Source organism: Oryx dammah, unplaced genomic scaffold (genome assembly GCF_014754425.2).
Source record: "Oryx dammah isolate SB20612 unplaced genomic scaffold, SCBI_Odam_1.1 HiC_scaffold_8, whole genome shotgun sequence".
Lineage (NCBI taxonomy): Eukaryota > Metazoa > Chordata > Mammalia > Artiodactyla > Bovidae > Oryx > Oryx dammah.
Window position 1 is genome coordinate 22,135,638 of NW_024070192.1, and position 27,596 is coordinate 22,163,233.

Genomic DNA, 27,596 nt, shown 5'->3' on the forward strand with positions numbered 1-27,596 from the left:
CAACGTGTAGTGTTTTGTGAGTGGTGGGAAATAAACCAAGCAGTTTCCAAAAGGGAAAATAAAGTGAGAATATTGCTTCCAAAATTGAAAAAGTTGAGTTGATGAAAGTGCCAACACTCTTTGGAACTGTCTTGGAACCTCCTGAAAACTTGGACCAAGAACTTTTATTATGTGAGATGAAAAGTTGAGGAAGAAGAACATATTACATTTAATAGAGTGCTCATTGATGGCATTTATGGCTATCATCCCTGAATCTAGATCAAAAGTTCCAGATTTTGCTCAAGACAAACCTCTTTGAACTTAGACTGGCAAGAAAGCAATCCAGATCCTCCCTCCCGCCATGTGATATTACTCTCTTATCCATTATCCTTCTAAAATAGACATTTGGAGACAATTTACTGTCTTGCCATTTCCTTCCTATTGGGGTTCTCGGCTTTGACATTCAAAAGGCGGCTGGAGGCGCAGTAGATACCTCGGCGGTGAGCGTCCTTTAAAGCCGCCGCCAGCCAGCGCCGCTGTAACCCCGCGCACAGTCCGGTCGCCGGCTCCTGCCCCTTTCAATCTGCGCCGACGCGGCAGCCGGATCCCGGGGACTCCCCGCGCTGGGAATCTCCCGCCAGCTGCGCGCTGCGTCCCGGCGAAGGCAGGAGCACGTGGAGCGGCTGGGTAGCCAGAGCGGCAGCTCCAGCCCAGCCCGGCGGCGAGATGGAAGGTGAGCCTCCAGCCTGCTTCTTTTCTAAGGGGTCTTTGAAATGCTCAACCGGTGCACGCAGCAGAGAGAGTTCCTTCTGAATCTCGGTTTTGCTTCTATTTATTTCTTTTGTCAAAAGTAAATAGGCATTTCAGAGGGCAAAACGTGTCGGTTTTCATACATCTCTCATTTGCTACCTCCCCCCCACCCCCAACCTAACTTTGGACAGTGGTAATTTCTCCGCAGTTTTACCTCTTAGGGGTTTGTCAGGGGTCAACTCTGATTCTGCAGAGGAGGAGTACTTATGGGGTGTCCCTGAAATGGCAGCAAACCTAAGGTGGAATAACTAATCCTTTTGCATGATTTTTTCGTCCATGGCTTCAATGTCCATTGGAATTGGGCTAACCTGAGTGACTTCTTTAGGATGAAAGGTGACTTTTTTTACCCTCTAAGGGTAAATGCTGTCATATGGGAAGGTAAATTTTTAAGTAATGGCATTTGTGCTTCCCTTGGTACTCAATCTTGTAATGATAACTTATTTACTCAAAGCAAAAAATCAAGCTCACATGAAAAGTTTCATTTGAATTAATTTTGAAAGTCATTAAACTATCCTCACTTCCCCCCAAATTTTCAGTATTGTTGGGGTATATATACTTCCTTGGGATAACTAAAATTTCACAGTCTTATTTTAAACTTTTCAACAGTTTTCTCAACAAGTGTTTCTAAAACCTCGAAAATGGCAGGTGCATCTCAAGTTGGAGGAGAAAATCAGAAAATAGAAAATCAAAATTTGCGAGAAACGTATTCATTCTATTAGTAAATGAGACACTGACACCTAATTAAAATGTTAACTTGATAAATAATTATCAGTAGCTTGGATATTTTCTTCATAATGATTGAAGGCTCTCTTATTGCTAGTATACCTTGATCTTTGGCTGCTTTAGGTCTAGGATCTATGACGTTATTAAAACTTGATTGACTATGTCAGGACACAAAATAAATTTTGTTTCATGTATAATTGAGCACAGTACTGTGATTGTAAACTTTGATTTACACATGGGTATGTTTATAATTTTAAACTGACTTGGCACTTACATGTGTTTTTTTCCCTCTAAGTAGAGCGCCAAATGATAAGTCAGTGCACAGTACACATTTAGTATTCTGTAAAAAAAAAAAATTTAATGATCATTATTGAAAAATATTTGAGGCTTTTCTCTTATGAAAAACTTTTTGCTTTAAATCAAGGTTTAAAAGTAAATCTAAAAATTTATACTTTGAATATTTGAAAAATGGTTTATGATGTGTAATTCGTATCATGTAAAGATTTCATTGACCAAGAACAGGAAAAAATTAGGTTGTTGTACACTAGAAAAAATAACTTAAAAAACACTCCGGCTTTAATTATTTCAAATGAATTCCTGAGTTTATTTTTGTGAAGTGATAGATCAATACTCCAACACTATTTTTTCCTAGTCATTATCATTTCATGCTCAAGAATAACATATGAATTAGTGTAAGATAGTGGAAACTGGAATGTTTCTCGATAAATGTTAATGCCCCTGAATTCATTTATTTAATGTGAAATAAAGAAATTATTAACTAAATAGCATAATTCAGGATATTAAAGCCCTAACAGTGACTTTTTGATAAGCTGAATAAAAAGGGAACGAAAACTTGTGTAGAATTTTATTTGGAATGTACAGGCTATAAATGGAAAGAGAATACAGAATTGAATCACTAGGTGAGTTTAGATGAGTAGATTATATTCATAATCCGTGGAGATGGATGTTATATGGTATGCTTGATGCAAAGATTTCACACTTAAAAACTAAGATGAACGAAGGGTTAGTGATGTGAATTTGGTTATTCTAACATCATGTCCTTTAGGATCAGAGTATTTGGTGTAATAAAATATCTGGTTTATTATAGCCACTCAAGATTGGCTAATCTGGCCCATGTGTTTGATATTTAAATAAAGTACTTTTATATTATTTTGATATTTTGGTCCCAGTTTAGAATTTGACCTATAGTGTATACCTGTCATGTGTTGGCACTGTAAGCAAGTAGAGTACTTGATGAAGTACTTTTATTTTCTGCCTAATTTGGGGGCCAGATTATTATGCTATGGTTTATTGTGAAATGTGAAACTATATAGTCAGTATTTCTTCAACATATAAAATCTTTTTAAAAAGTTATTCATTTTTTCACTCATCACCAGATATTTATTGAGAATTTCTGTGTGTGAAGATGTCAGATGAAATAAGCTTTTGAAATAGAAAGTTTGTCATGTAAAGATGAAGAGTTAATGCATGTAATAAATGGAGAACTAGAATTGTTTTCTTTTCTCCCAATTTGTGATCCTGAATATTTTCTACACAGATATTCTTTATGTTACTGAATTTTGTTTTTTGTGCTGTAATAATATCCCTTCTATCTGATAGTTGAGAAATGGGTAGTTCACAAATACGAATTTTATAGGTATTGGCATATTTCTTATTTAATATAAAACTTTTGGGATTTCCCTGGTGGTCTGGTGGTTAAGAATCCCACTTCTAATGCAGGCAATGCAGGTTCAATCCCAGTCTGGGAATGAAGATCCCACATGCCATGAGAAAAGCCCATGTGCCACAACTGAGACCCAATGCAGCTAAATAAATAAATATTTTTAAAAACCTTTTTTATTTCAACATTATTGGGAAGAAATCTTTCTAAGAGTATTTGTTACACAGACCCCTTATAAGTGAGGTCCACAAGAGAAAACTTTATCTTAGGGACCCAGACGCAGTATTCTGAGCATCAGGTTATATATCGTTCTGTAGTGTATTCTCATGGGGTTTCGAACTGTGCAGAGCTGAATGCCCCTACGCTAAATATTCCCAGGTTATTGTGTAATTTTCGTCTCCTTCTTGATGTCAGCTTCCCACCACATGGCTTTTGTGGTAGCCATTTTTTTCATTTCTAGCTTCCTTTCTCTGTTCTGGATGGATGGTATTTACATAGATACAGCCTCCAGATGGTGGTTTACTAGCCCTCCGTTATGAACATGTGAAGGTTGAACTGATAAAATTCAAAGGAACAAAAGCCACAGAAAGGTCATGGGGTCCTGGTAGAACATAATTTAAGAAAATTTCTGGTTGTGTTTGCTACAATCTAATATGCTGTTTCATACTTCCATGTCTTTCCTAAAATTTTCATCCCATTCTTTACCTTGTTATGCCTACTCATTTTTTCATGCATTATCACCATGAAGGATCTCCTCATGTCTTTTCCTGGTGCTTTCTGGTGGTCATTCTATTCAGTCCCTCACCTCCATCCAGCTGGGCTAAGGGCCTTTCCTTATTATGCATACTTCTCCCAATTATATTGAAATTATTTACCGATTCAAGTGTTTATTCCCCCACTGGTCTTTAAGCTTCTGAAAGCAGAAACTATGTCTTATTTTTGTATACTCAGTGCAAAGAGGAGTTCCTGGTTCATAAAAGATCCTCAGAGTTTGTTGCATTGAAGTTTCAAAATGGTGCCCAAAAGGGACTTCCCTGGTGATGATCCAGTGGTTAAGACTTTGCCTTTCACTGCAGGGGTGCAGGTTCGATCCCTGGTCAGGGAGCTAACATCCCATATGCCTCATAGTCAAAAAACCAAAACATGAAACAGAAGCATTATTGTAACAAATCTAATAAAGAATTTAAGAAAATGGTCCACATAAAAAAACTTTGAAAAAATGGTGCTGAAAAGTCATTTTCATTATCTTTATTATGATGCCTTTTATTAATTACTCTTTGTGAATAAGGGATTGGTGCTAGCAATTCCTTGTTAGAACTCAGAAAAATGTTTAAGTATTTAAAATGGTATAACAGAAAGGAAAGCTTAGAAAACAAAAATGTTATTGATTTTTTGACTAGCATATTACTTAATGCTAAACCTTACCTTTTAACATGAGCAGATTTCAGGATCACATATTAGTCCATTAAAATATGGATCAAATATGAGGGGAAATTTACTTTCTCAGTCAGTAAGATACATGAATGGTATCATAAAATTATCATACATTTTCCTGGTGATACATTTTTAATATGTTGTTAAAAGTTTGTCGTCAGTGTATATATTTACACTTAGGACTAAAAGATTATCGGTAGGTCTTTTATCAGATAACCGGTATGAGTTGGCTCCTAACTCAAGCTGTAGTTCTAGACCCTGTGTGAAAAAAGGAGTGATTAACACAGAAGCTGCCTGTAGCAAGTACCCAATAAATGTTTTTTGAATGTGTTAAACATACATTAGTTATTGTGGAAAAAGATTCTAAACATCACAAGAACATAGAGTAGGCTGCTGTTAAGCCTTTTGAAAATACAACTCTCCCATTAACTGGCACATTCATAATAATTAGAAATCATAAGGATGACCCTAAGCCCTTTTGAATCACTTTTTTAAAAAAGATGAAATAATGAAACAATGATTATATTTCTATTATAGGGGGATTATTTGAAAAGTGGTGTATATATATAACATAACTATTAATTATTATTGCTGTAAAATCTGTCAAAATAATCCCTAATGATCCTGAATGAGATAATTTTTTCAGCCTTAATGAAATCTGCTTTTGCATCCAGAATTAAAGTTCTTAGAGTACAAAGTGATGTAGAGTAAATCCGTATAATTTGGAGTCAGTACCATATTATATTGGACAGGTAGCCCATCTAGAAGACAGAAAAAACTAAATGTTTAATAATAGATATGAAACAGAATAAAAGCATTTATGAAGCAGTGCTTTTTATACATCAAAAATTCAAAAGCCGCTTACCTCCTGACATTATATCAATGGAATTTGCAACATATCACAAATTGTATTTATTAGCAACTGTTTTTAGAGATAACATTTTTGGCACATCAGGTTATTTGTGGGTTTATAAAGGAAACTTTTTAAAATAAGAGAAATGGAAAACATTTCAATAGCATCACTGATGAAGCAGTGCGAAACTGTATTTTTTACTCTTACCTCTTAATTATTTAAAGATTATTTAACTGGATTTCTTGCATATTTTGGTCATTAGTACACCTGTTGCCCCATCCAAACTGTCAGATTCCAAAGTGTAGAGATCTTTTTTATCACCAGTAACAACTAGTACCCCACCTAGTCCCTAGCACATAGTAGGACTGCAGTCATATTTATTAAATAAATAAACTAATAAATTGCTTATGTTTGGTCATTTGACTATTTATTTGTTCAACTTTTATGGTAAAGATAGTAAATAAAATAGTGACATGAAAGCTAGTTAATTTTTCTGGTTAATTTGTCAGAGGTGCTATTAAAGGTTTGATAGAAGAGCTTTGAATGTTGGCTGAATTCAACAGGACGAATACTGTTATTTTTTTCTAATCCAATACTGGCTTAACTTTGGGCAAAATAACATAGTGAAATCTAATCCTTGGCTTTGCTACATTTTTTTGCAGTGTTTCAGCAAGCCAAAATAAACTATTTCTTCACAACAAATGTTTTGCTTTTAAAAGTTGAGAATACCATATTTTACTTCATTTGATTTCTCTATCACACCACGATCAGTTTATTTGCAAAGTATTATCTGTTTGAGAGACTGTTAACATAGCAGAATATTTAGAACATGAGAGCAATTTTATATAAGCAAATATGCACAGGGAAAAAATTCCAGTGCACAACCACGATCTTACTCATATCACATTTGTAAATTTTTAATATTTTCAAAGAGCTGGTTAAAAAGTTTTATTTTGAGGTCTGAATATACATTTTATAGGGATAATCTTCAATGCATTAATATTTGGTAAGTGATACACATGAAAGTATTTGACTCTGATATACATTTGTGCTACTGTCTACACTGTGCACAAGTGTATAACAAATGATCTTCAATTGCAGAGATAAAGGCAGATGATGGCAAAAATGATTAGTTGTTAAATATTATGAAAACTGTTTTTTCAGAGTGGAGCTATTATATTTTACATCAGCTATGATATAACTCCACATTCATAAAAAGTTGATTATTGAGCATGCTCATTTTTCATCCACAGAATATTTTTTTCCTATGCATATGTGCTCATGTAAAGTTGTTTAGGTAAGGATATTAGTATAGGGACCACTGCTACTTAGCTATTGACCCTTTGCCTCTACCACAGATCAGCAACTGGCAGTCTAAATTTTAGGAAGCTGTTCCCTATTCTAGGTTGGAATCTCTTGCTTTTCTGAAACTTAGTAATATTTTATGTCACCTAATGACTGCTAGAACTGAACTGTATTTTATGCATATTCTTGTATGGTTTTAATGCAATCTAAATTGTTTAAGAATGAAACTGCTGTCTACTGGGTTGGCCAAAAAGTTTGTCTGGGTTCCTTTTGACCAACCCAATAAGTTAAAGGAAGATGATTCTTTCTTTAGTTTGGAGCCAAGACTTTTGCCATTATTGATGCAAGCTATATCTTGCATATTTTGTCTCTTGCATTCATGATGATTCTATAAACACATCTGACTACCTTCTTATTATGTCTTGTATAATAATTTATTAGTACATTTAGATATTAAAACAAATTATTTTATTTCACATTTATGTTACAGTTAGGTTTTTGTTTTTAGAAAACTTCGATGTGTGGATAGGTTATATTTAATTTATGATGGTGTGTGTGTGTGTGTTAATCATTCAGTTGTGTCCGACTCTCTGTTACCCCATGGACTGTAGCCTGCCAGGCTGCTGTGTCCATGGAATTCTCTAGGCAAGAATACTGGAGTGGGTTGTTGTTCCCTTCTCCATGGGATCTTCCCAACCCAGGGGTCGACCTGGGGTAAAGAGGTATTATAAAATACTTTTTCTAAAAGAGGAGGGCACTTGGTCTTGATAAGGTTGAGAACTCCTCTAAGTTTATAATACTGCAAGAGACCAGCAAGTCTGAATAAGATGATGTGTACAAAAATCACCTTGCATTCTACTAGAAGTAAAGTTAGGATCCAGCACATGTTCAGTTTAATTCATAATTCATTTACAAAGATCCTTTAAACACCTGTTAATCTAAGTGTGGTGTGTGGACCAGTAGCACTGGCAACATCTGGGACATGTTACAGATGCAGAATCTCAGGCCAGACATGCTGAATCAAAATCTGCATTTTAATGAGATTCCTAGGGCATTCTTGTGCACACTAAAATCTGATAAACATGGCCCACAGTTTGAAAAGTATTAGTGAAACATCACTTTCATAGCACACACTGGGTTAGCAGTAGATCATCTTTATATCTTTCAGTTCAGTTCAGTTCAGTTCAGTCGCTCAGTCGTGTCCGACTCTTTGCAACCCCATGAATACCAGGCCTCCCTGTCCATCACCAACTCCCGGAGTTTACCCAAACTTGTGTCCATTGAGTCGGTATGGACATATGGATACCATCTAACTATCTCATCCTCTGTCATCCGCTTCTCCTCCTGCCCTCAATCTTTCCCAACATCAGGGTCTTTTCAAATGAGTCAGCTCTTCGCATCAAGTGGCCAAAGTATTGGAGTTTCAGCTTCAACATCAGTCCTTCCAATGAACACCCAGGACTGATCTCCTTTAGGATGGACTGGTTGGATCTCCTTGCAGTCCAAGGGATTGTCAAGAGTCTTCTCCAACACCACAGTTCAAAAGCATCAATTCTTCTGCGCTCAGCTTTCTTTATAGTCCAACTCTCACATCCATACATGACTACTGGAAAAACCATAGCCTTGACTAGACGGACCTTTGTTGACAAAGTAATGTCTCTGTTTTTTAATATGCTGTCTAGGTTGGTCATAACTTTTGTTCCAAGGAGTAAGTGTCTTTTAATTTCACAACTGCAGTCACCATCTGCAGTGACTTTGGAGCCCCCCAAAATAAAGTCAGCCACTGTTTCCCCATCTATTTGCCATGAAGTGATGGGACCGGATGCCATGTTCTTAGTTTTCTGAATGTTGAGTTTTAAGCCAGCTTTTTCACTCTTCTCTTTCACTTTCATCAAGAAGCTCTTTAGTTCTTCTTCACTTTCTGCCATAAGGGTGGTGTCATCTGCCTATCTGGGGTCATTGATATTTCTCCCACCAATCTTGATTCCAGCTTGTGCTTCCTCCAGCCCAGCGTTTCTCATGATGTACACTGCATATAAGTTAAATAAGCAGGGTGACAATATACAGCCTTGATGTACTCCTTTTCCTATTTGGAACCAGTTGTTCCATGTCCAGTTCTAACTTTTGTTTCCTGACCTGCATATAGGTTTCTCAAGAGGCAGGTCAGGTGGTCTGGTATTCCCATTGTTTTAGAATATATTTTTATTGTTTATATCCTGGTTTTAAAAGATAGCTGAGCAATGAAAGTTTTTATAACATTTGATTTTGACTTACCTTGTAATATAACATTTATATTAATAGCAATGTAATTCAAAAGTCAGAAATGTCTATTCATTCATTCTTCATTCAAAAACTGTTCACTGTTATGTGTCTTGTATGCAAAATATTGGCAATACAATGGTGAAGAAGACAACAATGCTTTTGCCTGCTTGGAATTTACAGTCCTGGGTGTTCTTTGGAAGGACTGATGCTAAAGCTGAAATTCCAATACTTTGGCCACCTCATGTGAAGAGTTGACTCATTGAAAAAGACTCTGATGCTGGGAGGGATTGGGGGCAGGAGGAGAAGGGGATGACAGAGGATGAGATGGCTGGATGGCATCACTGACTTGATGGACATGAGTTTGGGTGAACTCTGGGAGTTGGTGATGGATAGGGAGGCCTGGCGTGCTGCAATTCAGGGGGTTGCAAAGAGTCGGACATGACTGAGCAACTGAACTGAGGAAGGTAGGCTCTCAAATAAATCCCCAATGAAAAGATTTGAATTATTTGAAGTGTTATAAAAGAACAGTGCTAAAAGGAAGAATAATGGTCAGGGCAGGGTTGGTGCACCTCTCCTCTGAATAAAAATTCTGGCTAGAGATAGAAATTTGGTCATCCTCAGCATGTAGATGATCTTTCAGTTCAGTTTCAGTTCAGTCACTCAGTCATGTCCGACTAGCGCCATGAGAATGATTGGGGCCACCTATTGTGAGAAGCGGGCTCGGGATCAAGCCCTGAGAAGCGTCCTATTTAGGTGGTCATGTAGAGGCGGAGGGGCTAACATAAGAGAAACAGCATGGCGAGACAAGTAGAAAAACCAACAGAGTGTGGTGTAACGGAATTCAGAGGAGAGAGTGAACAGCTATGTTCACTGTTGCTGGAAAATCAAGTAAAGTGAGGACAAATAGTGTGGGCTGGTCTGGGGCAACGTAAAACTTGTTAGTGACCTTAACAAAAGTGGTTTTTGTGGAGTTGTGGGGATGGAAACCAGACTGAAATGGTTAAAGCAGGAAGGGGAATAGAAGAAGTAGAATCACTGGGTACAGGTTATATTCTCCAGAAGTTTAGCTAGAAAGTGAAGCAGAGAAATAAGTGGGGCTATTGCTGGAGAGAAGCATAGATGTGGATCAAGAGATTTTGTTTGTTTTTGTTTCCCAAAGATGAATGACACAAATTATCTGTAGCCTAAGTTTAGTGAAAAAAGGGAAAAAATCAAAGATCAAAATTGAAGCAAATCTTGAAATCTCAATCCTCAGGAAAATTTGATTGGAGAATTAGCTATCACTGAAAATATCTTCATATTTAGGTGGTACATAACATGTAAATAAATTTCCTCACCATAAGAATTTTTACATGGTGCCCATTCAGAGGATAGTTTTAGTCCATAAAAACTATAGAAAACTTATGAAAATCTCCAAAAATTCAAACATTTTTTTAAAAGAGAGAAGATACTGCTATAATTGCATTTTTAAGGTTTGGGCTTTTTTTTTTTTTTTTTTTGGCTAAACTATGTGGCTTGCAAGATCTTAGTTCTCTGACTAGGGATTGAACCCAGAACCCCACAGTGACAGTGCCAAGTCCCAACCACTGGACCTCCAGGAACTCCTTTGGTGTTCTAGATATTTGAAAATGACTGTGTTCAATAGATTTATTTTTAATTAAGGAATAGTTTATCCAACAAGGTATACGTTTCTTACATATACAGGTTGATTAATTTTTATCTATATGCATTCCTTCAAAGTCAAGATAGGAAACATTTTATACCAGAAACATAGCATTTAAATCAATTATACTTCAGTAAAATAAAATTTAGAAAAAGATACAGGACATTCGCATCACTCCAGAAGATTCCCTTTGTACCCATTTACAAAACCTCCCTTTACACCAAGTAAAAAGGGTTTCTCAGGTGGCACTAGTGGTAAAGAACCCTCCTGCTAATGCAAGAGACATAAGTGAGATGGGTTTAATCTCTGGGTCAGAAAGATCCCCAGAAGGAGGGCATGGCAACCCAGTTCAGTATTCTTGCCTGGAGAATCCCCATGGACAGAGGAGCCTGATGGGCTACAGTCCATAGGACTGCAAAAAGTCGGACATGACTGAAGTGACGGAGCACGCACACCAAGTAAAGCACTGTTCAGACTTCTGTAACCATAGATCAGTTTTCTTGTTCTTGACTTCTGCATAAATCATACAGTAGGTCCTTTTTGGGTGTCTGGTTTCTTTTACTCAACATACCTTTGAGATTCATCTATATTGTTACATTTATTAATAGTTCATCCTTTTTTATTACTGAGTAGTATGAATATACAACTTGTTTATTCATTGTACTGTTGATGGACATTGGATTTATTTCCATTGTTTATCTATATGATGAATATTCTTGTACATGTCTTTTGATGGACATATACATTCATTTCTCTTGGATATATATCTAGGACTAGCATTTCTAGGTCATAGTGTGGGTGTGTTCTTAGGTATGATGCATACTGCCAAACAGTTTCTGAAGTGGTTGGACTTGTTACCCTCTCACTGGTGATCCCCAGTTGTTCCACATCTTGTCAACACTTACTGTTGTCAGTCTTAAATCTTAGCTATTCTCGTGGGTGTGTAGTGGTATTTCATTGTGGTTTTAATTTGTATTTTCCTGATGAATAATGATGTTGAGTACCTTTTTGTATGTTTATTGGCTATTTACATGTTCTTTTTCTTGAAGTGCTATAAGTCTTCTGTACATTAAAAAAATTGGATTGTTTATATTTTTCTTATTGATTTTGTAGGCATTTAAAATTTAGAAGCATAAACTTCATCAGATGTGTATTGCAAATATTTCTCTGGGTCTGTAACTTGTTTATTTATTTTCTTAATCTATTTGATAAACAGAATTCTTAATTTTAATGAAGACTAAGTTGTCATTTTTTTTCCTTTGGGGATTAAGTCTTTGCCTATCCAAGGCCATGAAAATATTCTCCTATACTTTCCTCTAGAAATTTGATTGTTGTAGTTTTCACATTTAAGTCTGTCACCCATCTTCAATTGATATTTTGTTTTTAACTTCAGTTATTTTATAACCAACTAGGCATTTTACAGTTACAAAATGAAAATCTTACTTGCAGTATGTTGGATTCAATCATTTTAGCACAGACAATTTTTAAAAGTGTCAATGGCATGAAATGCTCATTCTTCCTTTTCTCTCTGCATGTTTGTTGGCACGTGATACCCATGGTAAAATATATTTTTCTACAACTTTAGAGTAACAGACCTTTCAAGGAAAAAAACACTAGATATTGAATTTGCTGTTTAAGATCTGTGCCCTGAAAAAAAAAAAAAAGATCTGTGCCCTGCAGTCTATAATTTCTTCACATTTAATATAGGGAAAATGGAATATTTTGTTTAAAAAAAAAAGAGGGTAACGTGGGCTATATTGATCTGATGTTTTTAGAGAAGTATTTTTGATGTCTCTTAACCTTTACGTTGGTCCAAAGAGGAAGGAAAGGAAGGATTTCATGGTTGGAGAGACTATTCTCATTTTAAGGCATGCCCCCCCTTTTTTATATCTTCCTTTCCTCTCCCTTGAGGTATTTGAAATTAATTGGGTCTAAAATGTCTTCTAGTTCTGACCTTCTTCCAAGATTTATAATCTATATAGGAAAGCACCTTAAAACATTATTTAAATTCTTTGAAACAAAGGTTGAAACTCAAGAGAGGAATCCTGCTTCTCTTTGTAATATGCCACTGACATTGTACCTTTGGACAATTACATGACTTTATATTTTTTGTCATTCTTTTGTCTTAAATTTTTGTTTGTAAAATGGAAAGAATAATAAATGCCATTGCACCTGTTTATTTTCCAGAGATGCTATGAGATAATATGAAGTCTCATTTGCATTCTTGGGCTAAGTGCTTGATGCCACATTTTTGGAGGACCATAGGCAAACAAAACCAGGTTCAGAAGAAAGCTCTCACCATGGTTAGGGAAGTGGTAGCATTTATGTAATAATTTATTCTGGATGTTCCCAGAAAGCTGAAGTAGGACCTGAAATGGACAGTTCAGGAAATTTTGAGTTCCACTGTATTTAAGGAGGAACTTTTTAAAACATTAGAATTTTTCTGAAAAGGAAAAGTATAACTTCTGTATTTTTGGAAGTGTCTAAGCAGAGACTTCATAATCCAAATAGTTGGATGTTGGAGAAAACTCAAATATCAAGTGGCAGGGAAAGAAGAGATAAGGTAGGTAAGATATCTACTTCAATTCCAACGTTTCTAATTTCATTGATTATAAGGATCATTTTGTAGTCAGTGACTCGGTTTCCAAAGCTTTTTGTTAAAAAGTAAAAGTGGACATTTTAAATTTAAGAAAGAGGTATGGAGATAGAGAAATCAGTTTATTGTGATGAAGGTAAAGGGAAATGCTGACACTCAAAGACAACTTTCTGGCTGCTGTCAGGCACCAGTGCTGAGGACAGCTGGCAAACTCAGTGCAAGGCTCTTTCTGAGATTGACATTTTGCTCTCTTTTAGCTCCTACGCTATGCTGGAAAGACAGACCAGCAAGTGGAAATCTGATCTCTGAAATTAAAAATAGAATTATATTAGCTGGTATTCATTTTTTTAACTTTTGTTTTGTATTGGAGCATAGCCAGTTAACAGTGTTGTGATAGTTTCAAGTGAACATTGGAGGGACTCAGCCATACATATATCCATTCTCCCGCAAAGTCCCCTCCCCACCAGGCTGCCACATAACGTTGAGCAGAGTTCCATGTTTATTAGCAGATATCCTTTACTGAATGATAATTACTTAAAGTAACAAAATGAAAACAAGTTTACAATCATTCAAATTAAAAATATGGTTGCATGTTTTGTTGCTAATGTAAATATTTGATTTTGTTCATAGACAACATATTATTCACGTGTGAATTTTGATGAAATCTCAATTAACCAGATCCTTAACCATTTTCAACTTTAAATTTTATTTGTAATCTACCCCTTTTCATTTTGTAGCACATAAAATGCTAGAATCTCAGAGAAAAATCTTGGTATATTTAACAAAAATTCTAACTTATGAAATTTTTTAAACAGCATCTTTGTCAAAGAGAGAATCTGAAGGAGTAAAAACAAATTTGAAATTGTCATTTCTCAGCAAGCTATGATGAGGCTTGTTTTCACTTCTGGTAGAAAACAATTCGAGATTGCTAATAAAGCTTTGAATTTGTAGAGTGCTTGGAAAACTACAAAAGAAATAACCTTTAACTTTAACAGTCCAATATATTTGTGAACTATATCAGTTACAGAAGCTATGTATTTTTTATAAGATTTATTGTTTATGTTGTCTTTGTATGGTTTTGGTATCAGGGTGATAGTGGCCTTGTACAATGAGTTTGGAAGTGTTCCTTTCTCTGCAATTTTTAAAAAGAGTTTTAGAAGGATAGGCATTAGCTCTTCTCTAAATGTTTGATAGAATTCTCCTGTGAAGCCATCTGGTCCTGGGCTTTTGTTTTTTGGGAGATTTTTTTAATCACAGCTTCAATTTCAGTGCTTGTAATTGGGTTGTTCATAATTTCTATTTATTCTTGGTCCAGTCTTGGAAGATTGAACTTTTAAAGAATCTTTCCATAAGATTTATTGTTTAAGAGGTAAAATGTCATTGGAAAGCACAGTACAACACCAGTGTCAATGGAAAACAGTAATTTTTTAATTAAACAAAAAATATATCAGGAGATTATTTAGTTATGGCAAGAGCAGGAGGGAAATTGATATGAAAGAATGTTAAGTAGGGATTGTAATTTTGGCTTTTAAATTAGGTAAGAAAAATGATTTTATCTAATGATATAAAAATTCTAATGAACATGCTGAGTTTATTTTGTATGCACATATATAAGTCCTACTTTATTTTTGGTTGCACTGGGTCTCCGTCGCTTTTGCTTGGCTATCTCTGCTTATGGTGAGTGGGGGACTACTCTCAGTTGTGGTGCATGGGCTTCTCATTGTGGTGGCTTCTCTTGTTGCGGAGCACAAGCTCAGTAGTTGTGGCTCATGGGCCCTAGAGAATGGGCTCAGTAGTTGTGCCACATGGACTTAGTTGCTCTGCAAGATGTGGAATCTTCCCAAACTAGGGACTTAACCCATGTCCCCTGAATTGACAGGCAGATTGTTTCTCCACTCTGCCACCTGGGAGGCCCCATATAGGTACATTTAGAAATATTTTATCTGGATGTTTGGCATCATGTGGGTTTTCTTTCTTAACCCTTTGAAGAGTCACATTAATTTTTTAATCAGTAAAATTGATAAAGTTCTTTGTATGAAGATGCTATCTATATCCTTTACCTTTTTGATGACTGCATTAATAGAAAGTGCTTTCCCCTAAAATTCCAATTGCAGGAGTTTAGAAAACATTGATAGAAGATGAGCATTGTTAAGCTGTTCCCTAGTATAATTTCTTTAGAATTTTCATTGATTTAACTTTTATACATGTTTTCTTTCCTGACTCAAAGTTATAATGTTTGCTTTAAATAACTTTGCATTGAGTGGTATCCCAAGCAGCAATGAGATATTCTAAAATCTAGAGCTGTGCTCTTCAGTAGAACTTTCTATGGGAATAGAAATATTCTTTATCTATATTCTCCAATATGAAAGACCCTTAGCTACATGTTCTGTTGAATACTTGAAATGTGGTTGGGTAACTGAGAAACTAAAATTTTAACTTTAATTAACTTAAATTTAAACTCAAATTGGCACATGTGGCTAGTGGCTATTGTATTGGACAGTCCAGTATTAGTGTTAGTATTAATAGTAGATTTGACCAGGTCTTGACAAACTTTTTCTAAAAGGTTACCAGATAGTGAATGTTTTTGGCTTTGCAAGTCATATAGTCTCTGTTGCAAGTACTCAACTCTGCTCTTGGAATACAGAAGCAGCTGTAGACAACATGGATTTGGCCGTGCTTCAATAAAACTTTATTTATGAATACTGATGTTAGAATTCCACACAATTTTCAAGTTGTATGAAATGCATCTTTCTGATTTTTTTCAACCATTAAAAAATGTAAACTCAGTTCACAAGTCATACAAAAACAGGTGATAAGCTGTAGTTTGTAGAACCTTGACCTAGAGTATTTATAAGTAGCAAAGATAGAGATGTAAAAGTTCATGTATTAATTCAACAAATATTTATTGAGTGGCTGTCATAATGGGTACTATTTTGAGAGCTGAAAATATAGCAAAAAGCAATAAAAATTATAGCCAACATCCATGTTTTTATTAAGTTTACATTCTGGTGGGGTGGGGAGGAGACATTTTAAAAGTGAACAAATAGGAACTTCCCTGGTGGTCCAGTGGCTAAGACTCTGTGCTCCCAATGCAGGGGGCCCTGGTTTCAATCCCTGGTCAGGGAACTAGATCCCACCTGCCAAAACTGAGAGTTCACATGTCATAACTAAAGATCCTGCTTACTGCAATGAAGACCAGAGGTTCTGCATGTCACAACTAAGAGCTGGCACAGCCAAATAAATAAATACTTTTTTAAAAAAATGAATAAATATATGTAAGGTGGTGAAAATGAAGAAATTGTATGAAGAAAATTTTATAATATGAGAAAAACGTGACGATGAAGAATGACATCTTATTATAGAGTAGTTAGGTAAAGCTGGTTTGATAAGGTGACTTTTGAGCACACACCTGAATGAAGAAAGGTGATAGGGCAGGTGGCTGTCTGAGGGAAGAGCATTTTGGTCAGAGGGACGAGTAAAAGCAAAAGTCCTGAGGCAGGAACATGCTTTACCCAATTCAAGTAATAGAAGAGGTAGAAAATTGACAGGAATTATATTTCAACAGAATTAATCCACTTTGGAATTCTTCCATCATTTGCACCATATATATTAATATCAGTAAAGGGAATTAATATTTTTGTCAAAAGAAGTATAGGGACCTTTCCTTCTTAGCTTTCTAGAGCACTTTTTTTTTTTGGAAAATAGTTTAAAACTATGTTGACTGCCAACACATTAAAAATACCCAAATGGACCCCACCATGGAAATTTTTGGAAGTCTTTTTTGGACTGAAGTATGAAGGAATTGCAAAATTATCCATTAAAAACTGTAAACTTTTGCTGTACATATAAATATTTAATAGGCTTCTGGTCTTCAGATGGGAATTCCTTTATCATCTATTCACTACTAGACTTCACAGTTTTATAAAGATGTTTACATTCAAGAAGGGGAAATACACTTCAGTCTGCTTTGTTCCTGTATTTTAAGTATTTTTTAGCACCTAAGAAGAGTATCCATATAGCCTGATTATAGATGGTTTTCTTTTCTTTTCTTTTTGGCTGTGCCACAGCATGTGGGATCTTAGTTCCCTGACCAGGGATTCAGCCTGTGTCCCCTACAGTGAAAACGTGAGTCTTAACCACTGGACTTCCAGGGAAGTCTTAGATGGTTTAAATGTCTCCTTCAAATTTTGAATACTCAGATAGTAAAATCTCCTTTTTTCCCTTGGAAACTGTACTCAGTTCCTTCTGGTGTTATTTACGCCACACAAAGGCTGCTTGAAAAAATATTAAGAGCTATTTAAATATCACTGTCAGAGAGTTTAAAAGGCTCAGGGGACTAGGACCTTTTTTTCTTTAGGTCACCAAATCAAAAGCCATCTTGTTCTGTAATAACTAAAAGGTGTTTTCACATGAAGATTGTTCGTGTGAAACTTTTGAGCTACTTTTCTTTCTTTTTTTTTTTTTGGTTCAGAATCCCTTTAGTGTGCAGTTAAAAGTTTCACAGTTAGCTGAAAAAAAAAAGCTTTAAAAAAACTCCCACTATCAAACTTACAGAAAAGTTGCAATACAGTACAAAAAACTAATTTTTTTTTTTCCGGAAATTTTGAGAGTAAGTTGCTGACATAAAGCCCTATCCACCCTTGACTACTTTAGAGTGTGTTCTACCTTCTCCTACATAACCAGGAAACTATCAAAATCAGGAAATTAACATTGAGACATTACTACAATTTAATGCTCAGACCCCACTCAGATTTCTCCAGTAGCTTCTATAATGCCCTTCACCTCAGGAGAATTTGGCTCAGAATCACATATGCATTTAGTTGTCACGCCTCTTCCCTGTCCTTCAGTCTGGAATAGTTCCTCAGTTGGTCATGACTTTGACACTTTTGAGAATTACAAACCAGTTATTTTGTAAATTATCCCTCAATTAGAGTTCGTTTTCTCATGGTTAGATTTAGATTGTGCATGTCTGGCAGGTATATCACAGAAGTGAAGCTGTGTTCTTTTCATTATCAGTGGACACATAATTTTCATTTGTCCTGTTACTGATAATGATCACTTTACTCAGTTCAGTGGTGTCTACAAGGTTCTTCACTATATAGTTTCTGGTTTTATCTTTGTAATAATATTTTGAGAAGAAGCATTTTGAAACTATGTAAATTTTTCCATTTGTTACTGGACTTTAAATTCATCAACTACTTACTAATGTCAGTATGGACTCATGAATTTATGCTTTTTAATAGGTTGTAATCCAATACTATCATTATAATTTTGATGCTTCCTTGTCTCAGATTTGACCAGTGGGAATCCCTTCAAAATAATTTCCATATCCTTTTAATATATGTTCTTGTTTATGTGAGCACTTCCTTGCTTTGTGGCACAACAAAATGTTCCAGACTCATCTGTCCTTTCCCTCCGCCAGTGCTGGAGTCAGCTCTTTCTCCAAGGAATATGGTTTCTATAAGTTGAGAATGATACTTAGAAATTAATATCCATATCCTGAAAGCTGTTGTGGTGTCGCTGCTCCCAGGGGCTCTCAGTGGACAGAGCTAGAGACCATGTGTGTTATACCATACATATACACACATTTCCATCTATATTTTGTATCAATTTATATATAGTTGAAGCCATGTGTTCCTGCCAGTACTTCCATTTCCAATATAGGACCACAGGTTTCCATATTTATAACTCCCTTCTCTGACAGAGAAAAACCTGTGTCTCATTATCCTTATTCTATTTTTCTTACCTAATCAATCCTCCTTTGTATAAACAGTCATCCACTGCCACTGCATTTCCTCTTCAGTGAAGATTCTTCCCTTGCCTCATTTGGTTTCTGACATCCTGTATTGCAGGCACTGATCTACATGGATACCCTTTTCAACTATTGGGGTCTAATGGGCTTCCCAGATAGCTCAACTGGTAAAAAGTCTACCTGCAATGCAGGAAACCGGTTCGATTCCTGGGTCGGGAAGATCCCCTGATGAAGGGATAGGCTAACCATTCCAGTATTCTTGGGCTTCTCTGGTGGCTCAGACAGTAAAGAATCCACCTACAATGCAGAAGACCTGGATTGGAAAGATCCTCTGGAGGAGGGCATGGCAATCCACTCCAGTATTCTTGCCTGGAGAATCCCCATGGACAGGAGAGCCTGGTGGGCTACAGTCCATGGGGTCGCAAAGAGTCAGACACAACTGAGCAACTAAGCAAGCACACATCCCAGTGCCAAGCTGCCCTTAATATGTGGCTGCCCTCTTCAACCCAATCAAGTTCTGACACTTTGCCTTGGATACATAGAAACTCTCCTCACTCCATTTGGGCTCTTTGGCACCCCCACTGTCCCTATGTGGGTGCCTTGCTAACCCTGTCTGCTCCCTGAAATGAGAGCACCCCTCGGCATAGGTGGCCTCTTCTCTATGCTCAGGCTCTGACTCCTCATGCTAGGCCATCCCTTACTTGGATATGTTCTTCATCACTCCAGCCCAGGTGTTTCTCCTGCCCTTCTCATCCTGCTTAGGCTCTGACTTGCCAATCTGTCTGCCCTTCATGTAGAATCCCTCCTCATCTCATGCTAAATGTGCACCCCACACAGGCACGCTGTTCATATTGGTTGGTTTCCAACAGCCTACCCTGGCCTGTCCCTATTCCTTGTATGGACGTTTCTTTCACCCATCTTGGGTTTTAACACTGCATATTAGGCTGCCCCTTTGCTTATTTTACAAAAGGCTTCCCTGGTGGCTCAGATGGTAAAGACTCTGTCTGCAGTGCAAGAAACCTGGGTTCAATCCTTGGCTAGAAAGATCCCCTGGAGTAGGAAATGGCAACCCACTCCAGTATTCTTGCCTGAAGAATTCCATGGACACAGGAGCCTAGTGAGCTACAGTCCATGGTGTCATAAAGAGTCAGCCATGACTGACTGACTGACTAATGCTTGCTTATTTAAAAAATATTTGCATTTTTCCTGCACTTAGGCTTTGCTGCTAACATCTAATGGGTGGTGTGTTAAACTTTAATATTAAGATAGAATGTAAGTGCAGTGACTGTATTTTTCAAAACAAAAATTGAAATACGTCTGAAATGTAGATTATTTGAAATCAGTGGTATCTGGAGCAGTTATGGGTATATGATCAGCATTGAAATAAAGAACAAATGGAGAGTTTCCGTTTCTAGTAGTAGAGGAGGTTGGTCTCGTTGAACCAACCTTCCAGCAGGTAACAATTATAATTCTGGACAAAATATGAAAAATCTATTACCTGTAGGAATTGGAAAATAACCAAAACCAACCTGTTTTTAAGGCTGTTTTGCTCAAAGGCAGGTCCCAGTTTTAGCATCTGGGTGACCAAAACTTGAATAGATAATCCACAGTTTTACTGGCTTAAAAAACCATAGCAATCACAAGCAATCATAGGAGCAAAGGGGGAAATCCTAGAGTGGAGAGGGTAGAGAGGGCTTTTTGTGTATAAATGCTCTAGCTGGACCAAATCTTTAGCTAATCCTTGAACTATACTTGTATGGGTCACACCCTGAGCAGTCCATCTGAGGTGAAAGTAACTGAACAGAAATTTACGCTTCTGCAAGAGTGACCAATTTGTGCCAGTTTTCCTGAGGCTGTGAAAGTTCTGTAGTCTTGGAAAACCTTCAGTCCCAGGTGTACTGGGACACTGATTACCCTAGATGCTTCCCACCACAATGAAACAGAATAAAGTTTAACTATGTGCTTTAAAAAGTAAAATAAACAAAGAAAATCTCCTATATCCTTCAAAGGAACATAACAAACTCCAGAAATTCTGTAACATATCTTTATAATTTTCAGGGTACAATCCAGAATTATTAGGTTATTTGAATAAGCAGGAAAATGTGACCCATACTCAAGAGAAGAGGAAATCATAGGTGACTAACCCCAAAATGATATAGATATTAGAATTGGAGGACAAGACTCTTAAACAGTGTAATAATTATACTCAGATGCAAAAGAAAATGTGGTTGTAATGAATTAACAAATAGGAAATCTAGCAGAGAGACTATGTGTAGTGTGCTCAGTCACACAATTGTGTCCGACTTTTTGTGACCCCATGGACTGTAGCCCACCAGGCTTCTCTGTCCATGGGATTCTCCAGGCAAGAATACTGGAGTGGGTTGCCATTTCCTACTCCAGAAAGAGACTATAAAAAAGATCAAAATAGAATTCTAGAACTAAAAATTACAGTATCTGAAATAACAAACTCACTGAATAGGCTTGTTAGCACATTAAGATGACAGAAGAAAGGATAATGAACTTGAAGATTCATTAATGAAAGTATTCAATCTGAGCAACAGAGAAAAGAACTTTAAGGGGAAAAGAACAGGACTTCAAGAAAATGTAGGAATATGAAAAAATCTAACATGTACATGTAGATGAAGTCCTTGAAGAAAAAGGGCAAAAGATGGAGGAGAAAAAGAATTTGAAGAAATAATAGCTGAAAAATTACAAGGTTTGGTGAAAAACACAATTTTACAGATAAGGAGTTGGGTGGACCCATGTGAGATAAATGCAAATAAAATCACACCTAGGCATATAGTAGTTAAACTGCTAAAAACTAAGGAGAAAATCTTGAAAGCATTCAGAGAAAAAGAATATATAAAGGAAAACAATGATAGAAAATATTCTTCCCATCAGTAACAATAGAGGATAAGAACGTAGTGGAATGCCATCTATAAAGTGACAGAAGAAAACTGTCAGTCCATAATTCTATGTCAAGTAAAAATATCCTTCAAATTTTAAGGCAAAATAAAGATACTTCCAAATAAATGTAAAGTTGAGAAAAGTCATTCATACAGTTGCACTAGTAGATATGCTGAAGAAAGATCTTTAGACTGAAACAAGACAATACCAGATAGGAACTCGGGTCTTTATGGAAAAATTAAAATACCAGACTAAATACAGAATAGTAATTTTTTCCTCTTAATCTCTTTAAAATATAATTTCTGCATGGATTCTTTTTATTCTCCTTAAGACACTTTAGGAAGGATGTAGGTAATAGTCCTGCTCTGGAGAGGAAATCAGCAAGTAAATCTTCCAAAGTGGCATCCTTATTAAATTTAGAAGGCTCAAATCTGAAAAAAATTTACTCCAAAAAGCTAATATTTATAATCCTTTTTGTTTCAGATATAAAACCAAATGTGGAACTGAAAAGCACTCAAGAGCAGTCTGTGCCCACAGGTAACAACATCAGATCTTTCCTCTCTAAAAATATACCTTTACTGAATAGTTCAAATGAAGAGGAATATTCTGATTGCAATAAAAATGCTATGGAAATGTGTTGTGGAAAAAATGAAGTTCCTGATACAATAATAATGCATCCGTTTATATCATATAAGTTATCTGACATCACAGAGCCAAACCACCCCACCCAATGTTTTTTATTTTTTCAGTTTTTTTTTTATTTTATTTAAAAAATATTTCAGCTGACTCATTTGATTTAAGACAGCTTTTGTTGAACAATATCATAGCTTATAAAACTTGTGCTTTTCACTCAGGAACAGTGGTCAGCAAACTTTATTTGTAAAGGGCAAGAGAGTAAATATTTTAGACGTTGTGGGCCGTATATGGTCTCTGTTGTATATTCTTCTTTATATTTTTTACAATCTTTAAAACTGTAAAACCATTCCTACTTCCTGGGTCTATATATTAGTAAAAATAGGCCATGGCTCGATTTGGCCTTAGGCCATGGTTTGCTGACCCTTGCTCCAGAATAAACTATAAATACTTAAAATAATCTATTTCCTAAAAATAAATTCTGTGTTTTCTCTATTGATATACTCACTTTGTTTGAATCAAAGCTTTTGCTATATTACAAAATTTACCACACAGGCGTCTTTATTTTACTCTGAGTTGTAACCTTATGTTTTAATTGAACATGTACCTCATATCAGTTGTTCAGACGTGCACTGTATATCTATCATTTCAGGCTTGAGAAAAGAAAACTATTGTTTAGAGCAGTGTCTTAGTGTCTAAGAGTATATGATATGCAGAAATGAGAAACTTTACCTGAATCCATGACGACTACATTTTCAGGACCTCTTAGTCATGTATCGTATGTGATATGTTTCCATTTTACTCCTATATTCCAGTAAAATGTCCTGTTCCACGTGTCCAGTCATGGTTGCAGCAGAAAGGAAGCCACTGCAGAGTTTCTATCACCTCTCCTGTTTCAGCTCCTTAGTGCTGCAGAATTCAGTGTTTTTGACTATTTGTTGCATGTAATAGGTTCTCAGCAAATATTTTATTGAATATTGGGAAGGAGTTTGATGGCAAGTGGGTCTTTTCTGTTCATTTCTTTTGTTATCATTTTTTTATTAAGCTACCATGCTTATATGGAAAAAATTCTACCTATGTCATGCCTTCTTCCTTACTTCTATTATTTTCGATATTTATTGTAAAAAATTGTGTCTTTGTTAAACTTAATTATTAGCAAGTTTGTTGTTTATTTAACCATGCTTTTATCATATCTACTACCTTTTACTTAGGAACTCCCATAGCACTTTGTATTTCCCTTAATCTCTTGTCCGAGTCTACATTTTAGACTTATCTCTTGTCTAAATCTTGCATTGTGTTTGTGGGTTTGTTTTATCTACATCTGTGAATTATCCACTCTTTGAATACAGGAATTATGACCTATTCATATCTGTAGCCTTGTCAACATTTAGTAAATGTTTGAAGAAATAAAAGAATTTGGGGGCCAATATGCTTTCTACAAAATCACATTTATAATGTGAGCAGAAAGGGAAAATAGAATTTGGTGTACAGAAGCTTATAGGCTTCCTCTCAGAAAAGCATCTTTCCCAAATTGAGTTTTGCCAGTAGTCTCAGGCTCAGTATTTCTCATCACTATATGTTAATATTCTTGGTCTTAACATCTTACTGAATATCCTAAAATACACCAAAGGAGAGAGAATTTCTATCCAGAAGGAACTTGAGTGGAATTTAAGGTGAAAGAACTATTCAAGAAAGCAATGTCTAATTGAAAGGCAAATAAACCTTGGGCATATTTCTAAAATTTCACATATGTCTTGCTTGGGTGTATGTGAAAGGATATTGTCTGTCATTTAGGGATTGGATAAAGCTGAAATGGGAGTCTTACTTAATACACTTTTATAAAAATCCTTTAAAGTTACTTCATAGTTAAAATTCTTTTTTATCTCCTAGAAGGTTCAGAGCTTTTGAATGACTACGATTTAACCAAAGCTCATGAAACAGAAAATGTGGATGGTACAGAAGGCCCAGCCAATGAGGATGAAGACATAGGAGGTGAGCCATAGTGTATAGACCAAAACTAAAGAGACGATTGAGGCTCAGTATGGAGAAGAAATCAGGAAAACTTATATATGTGGATTGAGTTGGGAGGAATTCAGTTTTTTTCACCTTACAAATATTTGCATTTAATAATTTGCTGTAGGATAGCAGATTTTGAGAATTTAAGTGTTCAAGCTATAATAACTTCATTTAAAAAAAAATTTTAAATTACTTTTATTGGGGTATAACAGCAAAAGAGACACAGATGTAAAGAACAGACTTTTGGACTCTGTGGGAGAAGATGAGGGTGGGATGATTTGAGAGAATAGCATTGAAACATGTATATTATCATATGTGAAATGGATGGCCAGTCCAGGTTTGATGAATGAGACAGAGTGCTCAGGGCTGGTGCACTGGGATGACCCTGAGGGATGGGATGGGGAGGGAGGTGGGAGGGAGGGTCAGGATGGGAAACACATAAACACCCATGGCTGACTCATGTGAATGTATGGCAGAAACCACCACAATACTGTAAGGTAATTAGCCTCCAATTAAAATAAATTTTAAAAAAATAAAAAATACTTTTATTAGGGTATAGTTAATTTACAATGTTGTGTTAGTTTCTGCTGCTGCTGCTGCTAAGTTGCTGCAGTCGTGTCCGACTCTGTGTGACCCCACAGATGGCAGCCCACCAGGCTCCCCCATGCCTGGGATTCTCCAGGCAAGAACACTGGGTTGCCATTTCCTCTCTAGTACATGAAAGTGAAAAGTGAAAGGGAAGTCGCTCAGTCGTGTCCGACTCTTAGTGACCCCGTTGGACTGCAGCCTTCCAGCCTCCTCTGTCCATGGGATTTTCCAGGCAAGAGTACAAAAGTGGGGTGCCAAATGTTAGTTTCTACTGTACAGCAAAGTGAATCAGTTAAATATAAATATATATCTACTCTTTTAGATTCTTTTCCCATATAAGTCATTACAGAGTATTTAGTCGAGTTCCCTGTGCTAACAGTAGCTTCTTATTAGTTATCTATTTTATATATAGTAGTGTGCATATGTAAATCTCAATCTCCCAATTTATCCCTCCCCTCCTTCCCCCTCAGTAACCATAAGTTTGTTTTCTATGTTTGTGACTCTATTTCTGATTTGTAAATAAATTAATTTGTAACATTTTTAAAGATTCTACATATAAGTGATATCATATAATATTTGTCTTTGTGTCTGACTTAGTTCACTCACTATGACAATCTCTAGGTCCATCCATGTTGTTGCAAATAGCGTTATTTCACTCCTTTTTATGGCTGAGTAATATTCCATTGTATATATGCACCATATCTTCTTTCTTCATTCATCTGTGATGGTCATTTAGCTTGCTTCCATGTCCTGACTATTGTAAATAGTGCTGCAATGAACATTGGGTTTCATGTATCTTTACAATTTATAGTTTTCTCTGAGTATATGCCCAGGAATGAGATTGCTATATCATATGGTAACTATATTTTTTGTTTTTTTGAGGAACTTCCATACTCTTTTCCATAGTGACTGTACCAATTTATATTCCCACCATAGCATAAGAGGTATCCCTTTTTTCCACACTCTCTCTAGCATTTATTGTTTGTAGGTTTTTTGATGATGGCCATTCTGACCAGTGTGAGGTGGTACCTTACTGTAGTTTTGATTTGCGTTTCTCTAATAATCAGTGATGTTGAGCATCTCTTCATGTGCTTTCTTGATCATCTGTATGTCTTCTTTGGAGAAATGTCTATTTAGATCTTTAGCCCTTATTTTGGTTCAGTTGGTTGCTTTTTTGATATTGAGCTGCATGAGCTATTTGTATATTTTGGAGATTAATCTCTTGTTGGTCACTTTGCAAATATTTTTCCCCATTCTGTTGGTTGTCTTTTCATATTTCATTTTTTAAAATAACATGTTTATTTTGCCCTTTTCTGTTATTAAAGTAATACATGTTCATGATAGAAAGTTTGTCTAGGATGTTTTCCACCAGTTCTCTAGGTACCAACTGGGCAGCCAACAATTCAATTCAATTCTTATGCTAATTTCTAGAATTATTACAGAACTCATAGAACTCAGTCCTACAAGACTGCCCTCACTCAGACTTCAGTTGAAAGTTCCAGGTCCCCGGGTTACCTGCCCTTCTGTCCAACTTGACTACAGATTTAGGATTTCCCATACCACCCTCCCTTCAGGTTTGATCCTTTGCTTGAATGACTCACAGAATTTAGGAAAACACTTTACATACTATTACTGGTTTATCATAAAGAACACAACTCAGGAATAGCCAAATGGAAGAGGTACATAGGGCAAGTTATGGGATGAGGAGTCCAAAACTTCCATGCCCTCTCTGGGCAAACCGCCCTCTCAGCAGCTTGATGTCATCACCAGACACTCTGAATCTTACAGTTCAAAAGTATTATAGAGCTCAATCTCCAGTTCCCTTCCTGGAGGTTGGTGGGTGACGCTGAAAGTTCCAGTCCTCTAATCACTTGATGCTTCAGGTGACCAGCCCATCCTTAGGCTATTTAGGGGCTGCAACCTAAGTTACTTCAGTAACATAAACTCAGGTGTTATTGAAAGGGGCTTGTTATGAATAACAAAAGACACTCTTATCACTCAGGGAATTCCAAGGGTTTTAGGAACTTCAAATAGATGGGGAAACAATGGAAACAGTGAGAGAGAATTTATTTTGGGGGGGCTCCAAAATCACTGCAGATGGTGATTGCAGCCATGAAATTAAAAGACGTTTGCTCCTTGGAAGAAAAGTTATGACCAACCTAGACTGCCTATTAAAAAGCAGAGACATTACTTTGCCAACAAAGGTCCATTTAGTCAAAGTTATGGTTTTCCAGTAGTCATGTAAGGATGTGAGAGTTAGACTATAAAGAAAGTTGAGCACTGAAGAATTGATGCTTTTGAACTGTGGTGTTGGAGAAAACTCTTGAGAGTCCCTTGGACAGCTAGGAGATCCAACCAACCCATCCTAAAGGAAATCAGCCCTGAATATTTATT

The 27,596-nt window shown here is 36.3% G+C and overlaps 1 protein-coding gene across 1 annotated transcript in view; it reads left to right on the plus strand.

Moving 5' to 3' along the window:
- The first annotated feature begins 639 nt into the window (after nt 1-639).
- IKZF3 (IKAROS family zinc finger 3) overlaps nt 640-27,596 on the plus strand; it is a 91,235-nt gene continuing 64,278 nt past the window's right edge. Inside the window, exons 1-3 of the mRNA XM_040245477.1 lie at nt 640-712; nt 22,449-22,502; nt 24,489-24,590. Of these exons, the coding sequence (XP_040101411.1) occupies nt 706-712; nt 22,449-22,502; nt 24,489-24,590 (163 nt within the window). The 5' untranslated portion in view covers nt 640-705. The remainder of the gene's footprint in view (nt 713-22,448; nt 22,503-24,488; nt 24,591-27,596) is intronic.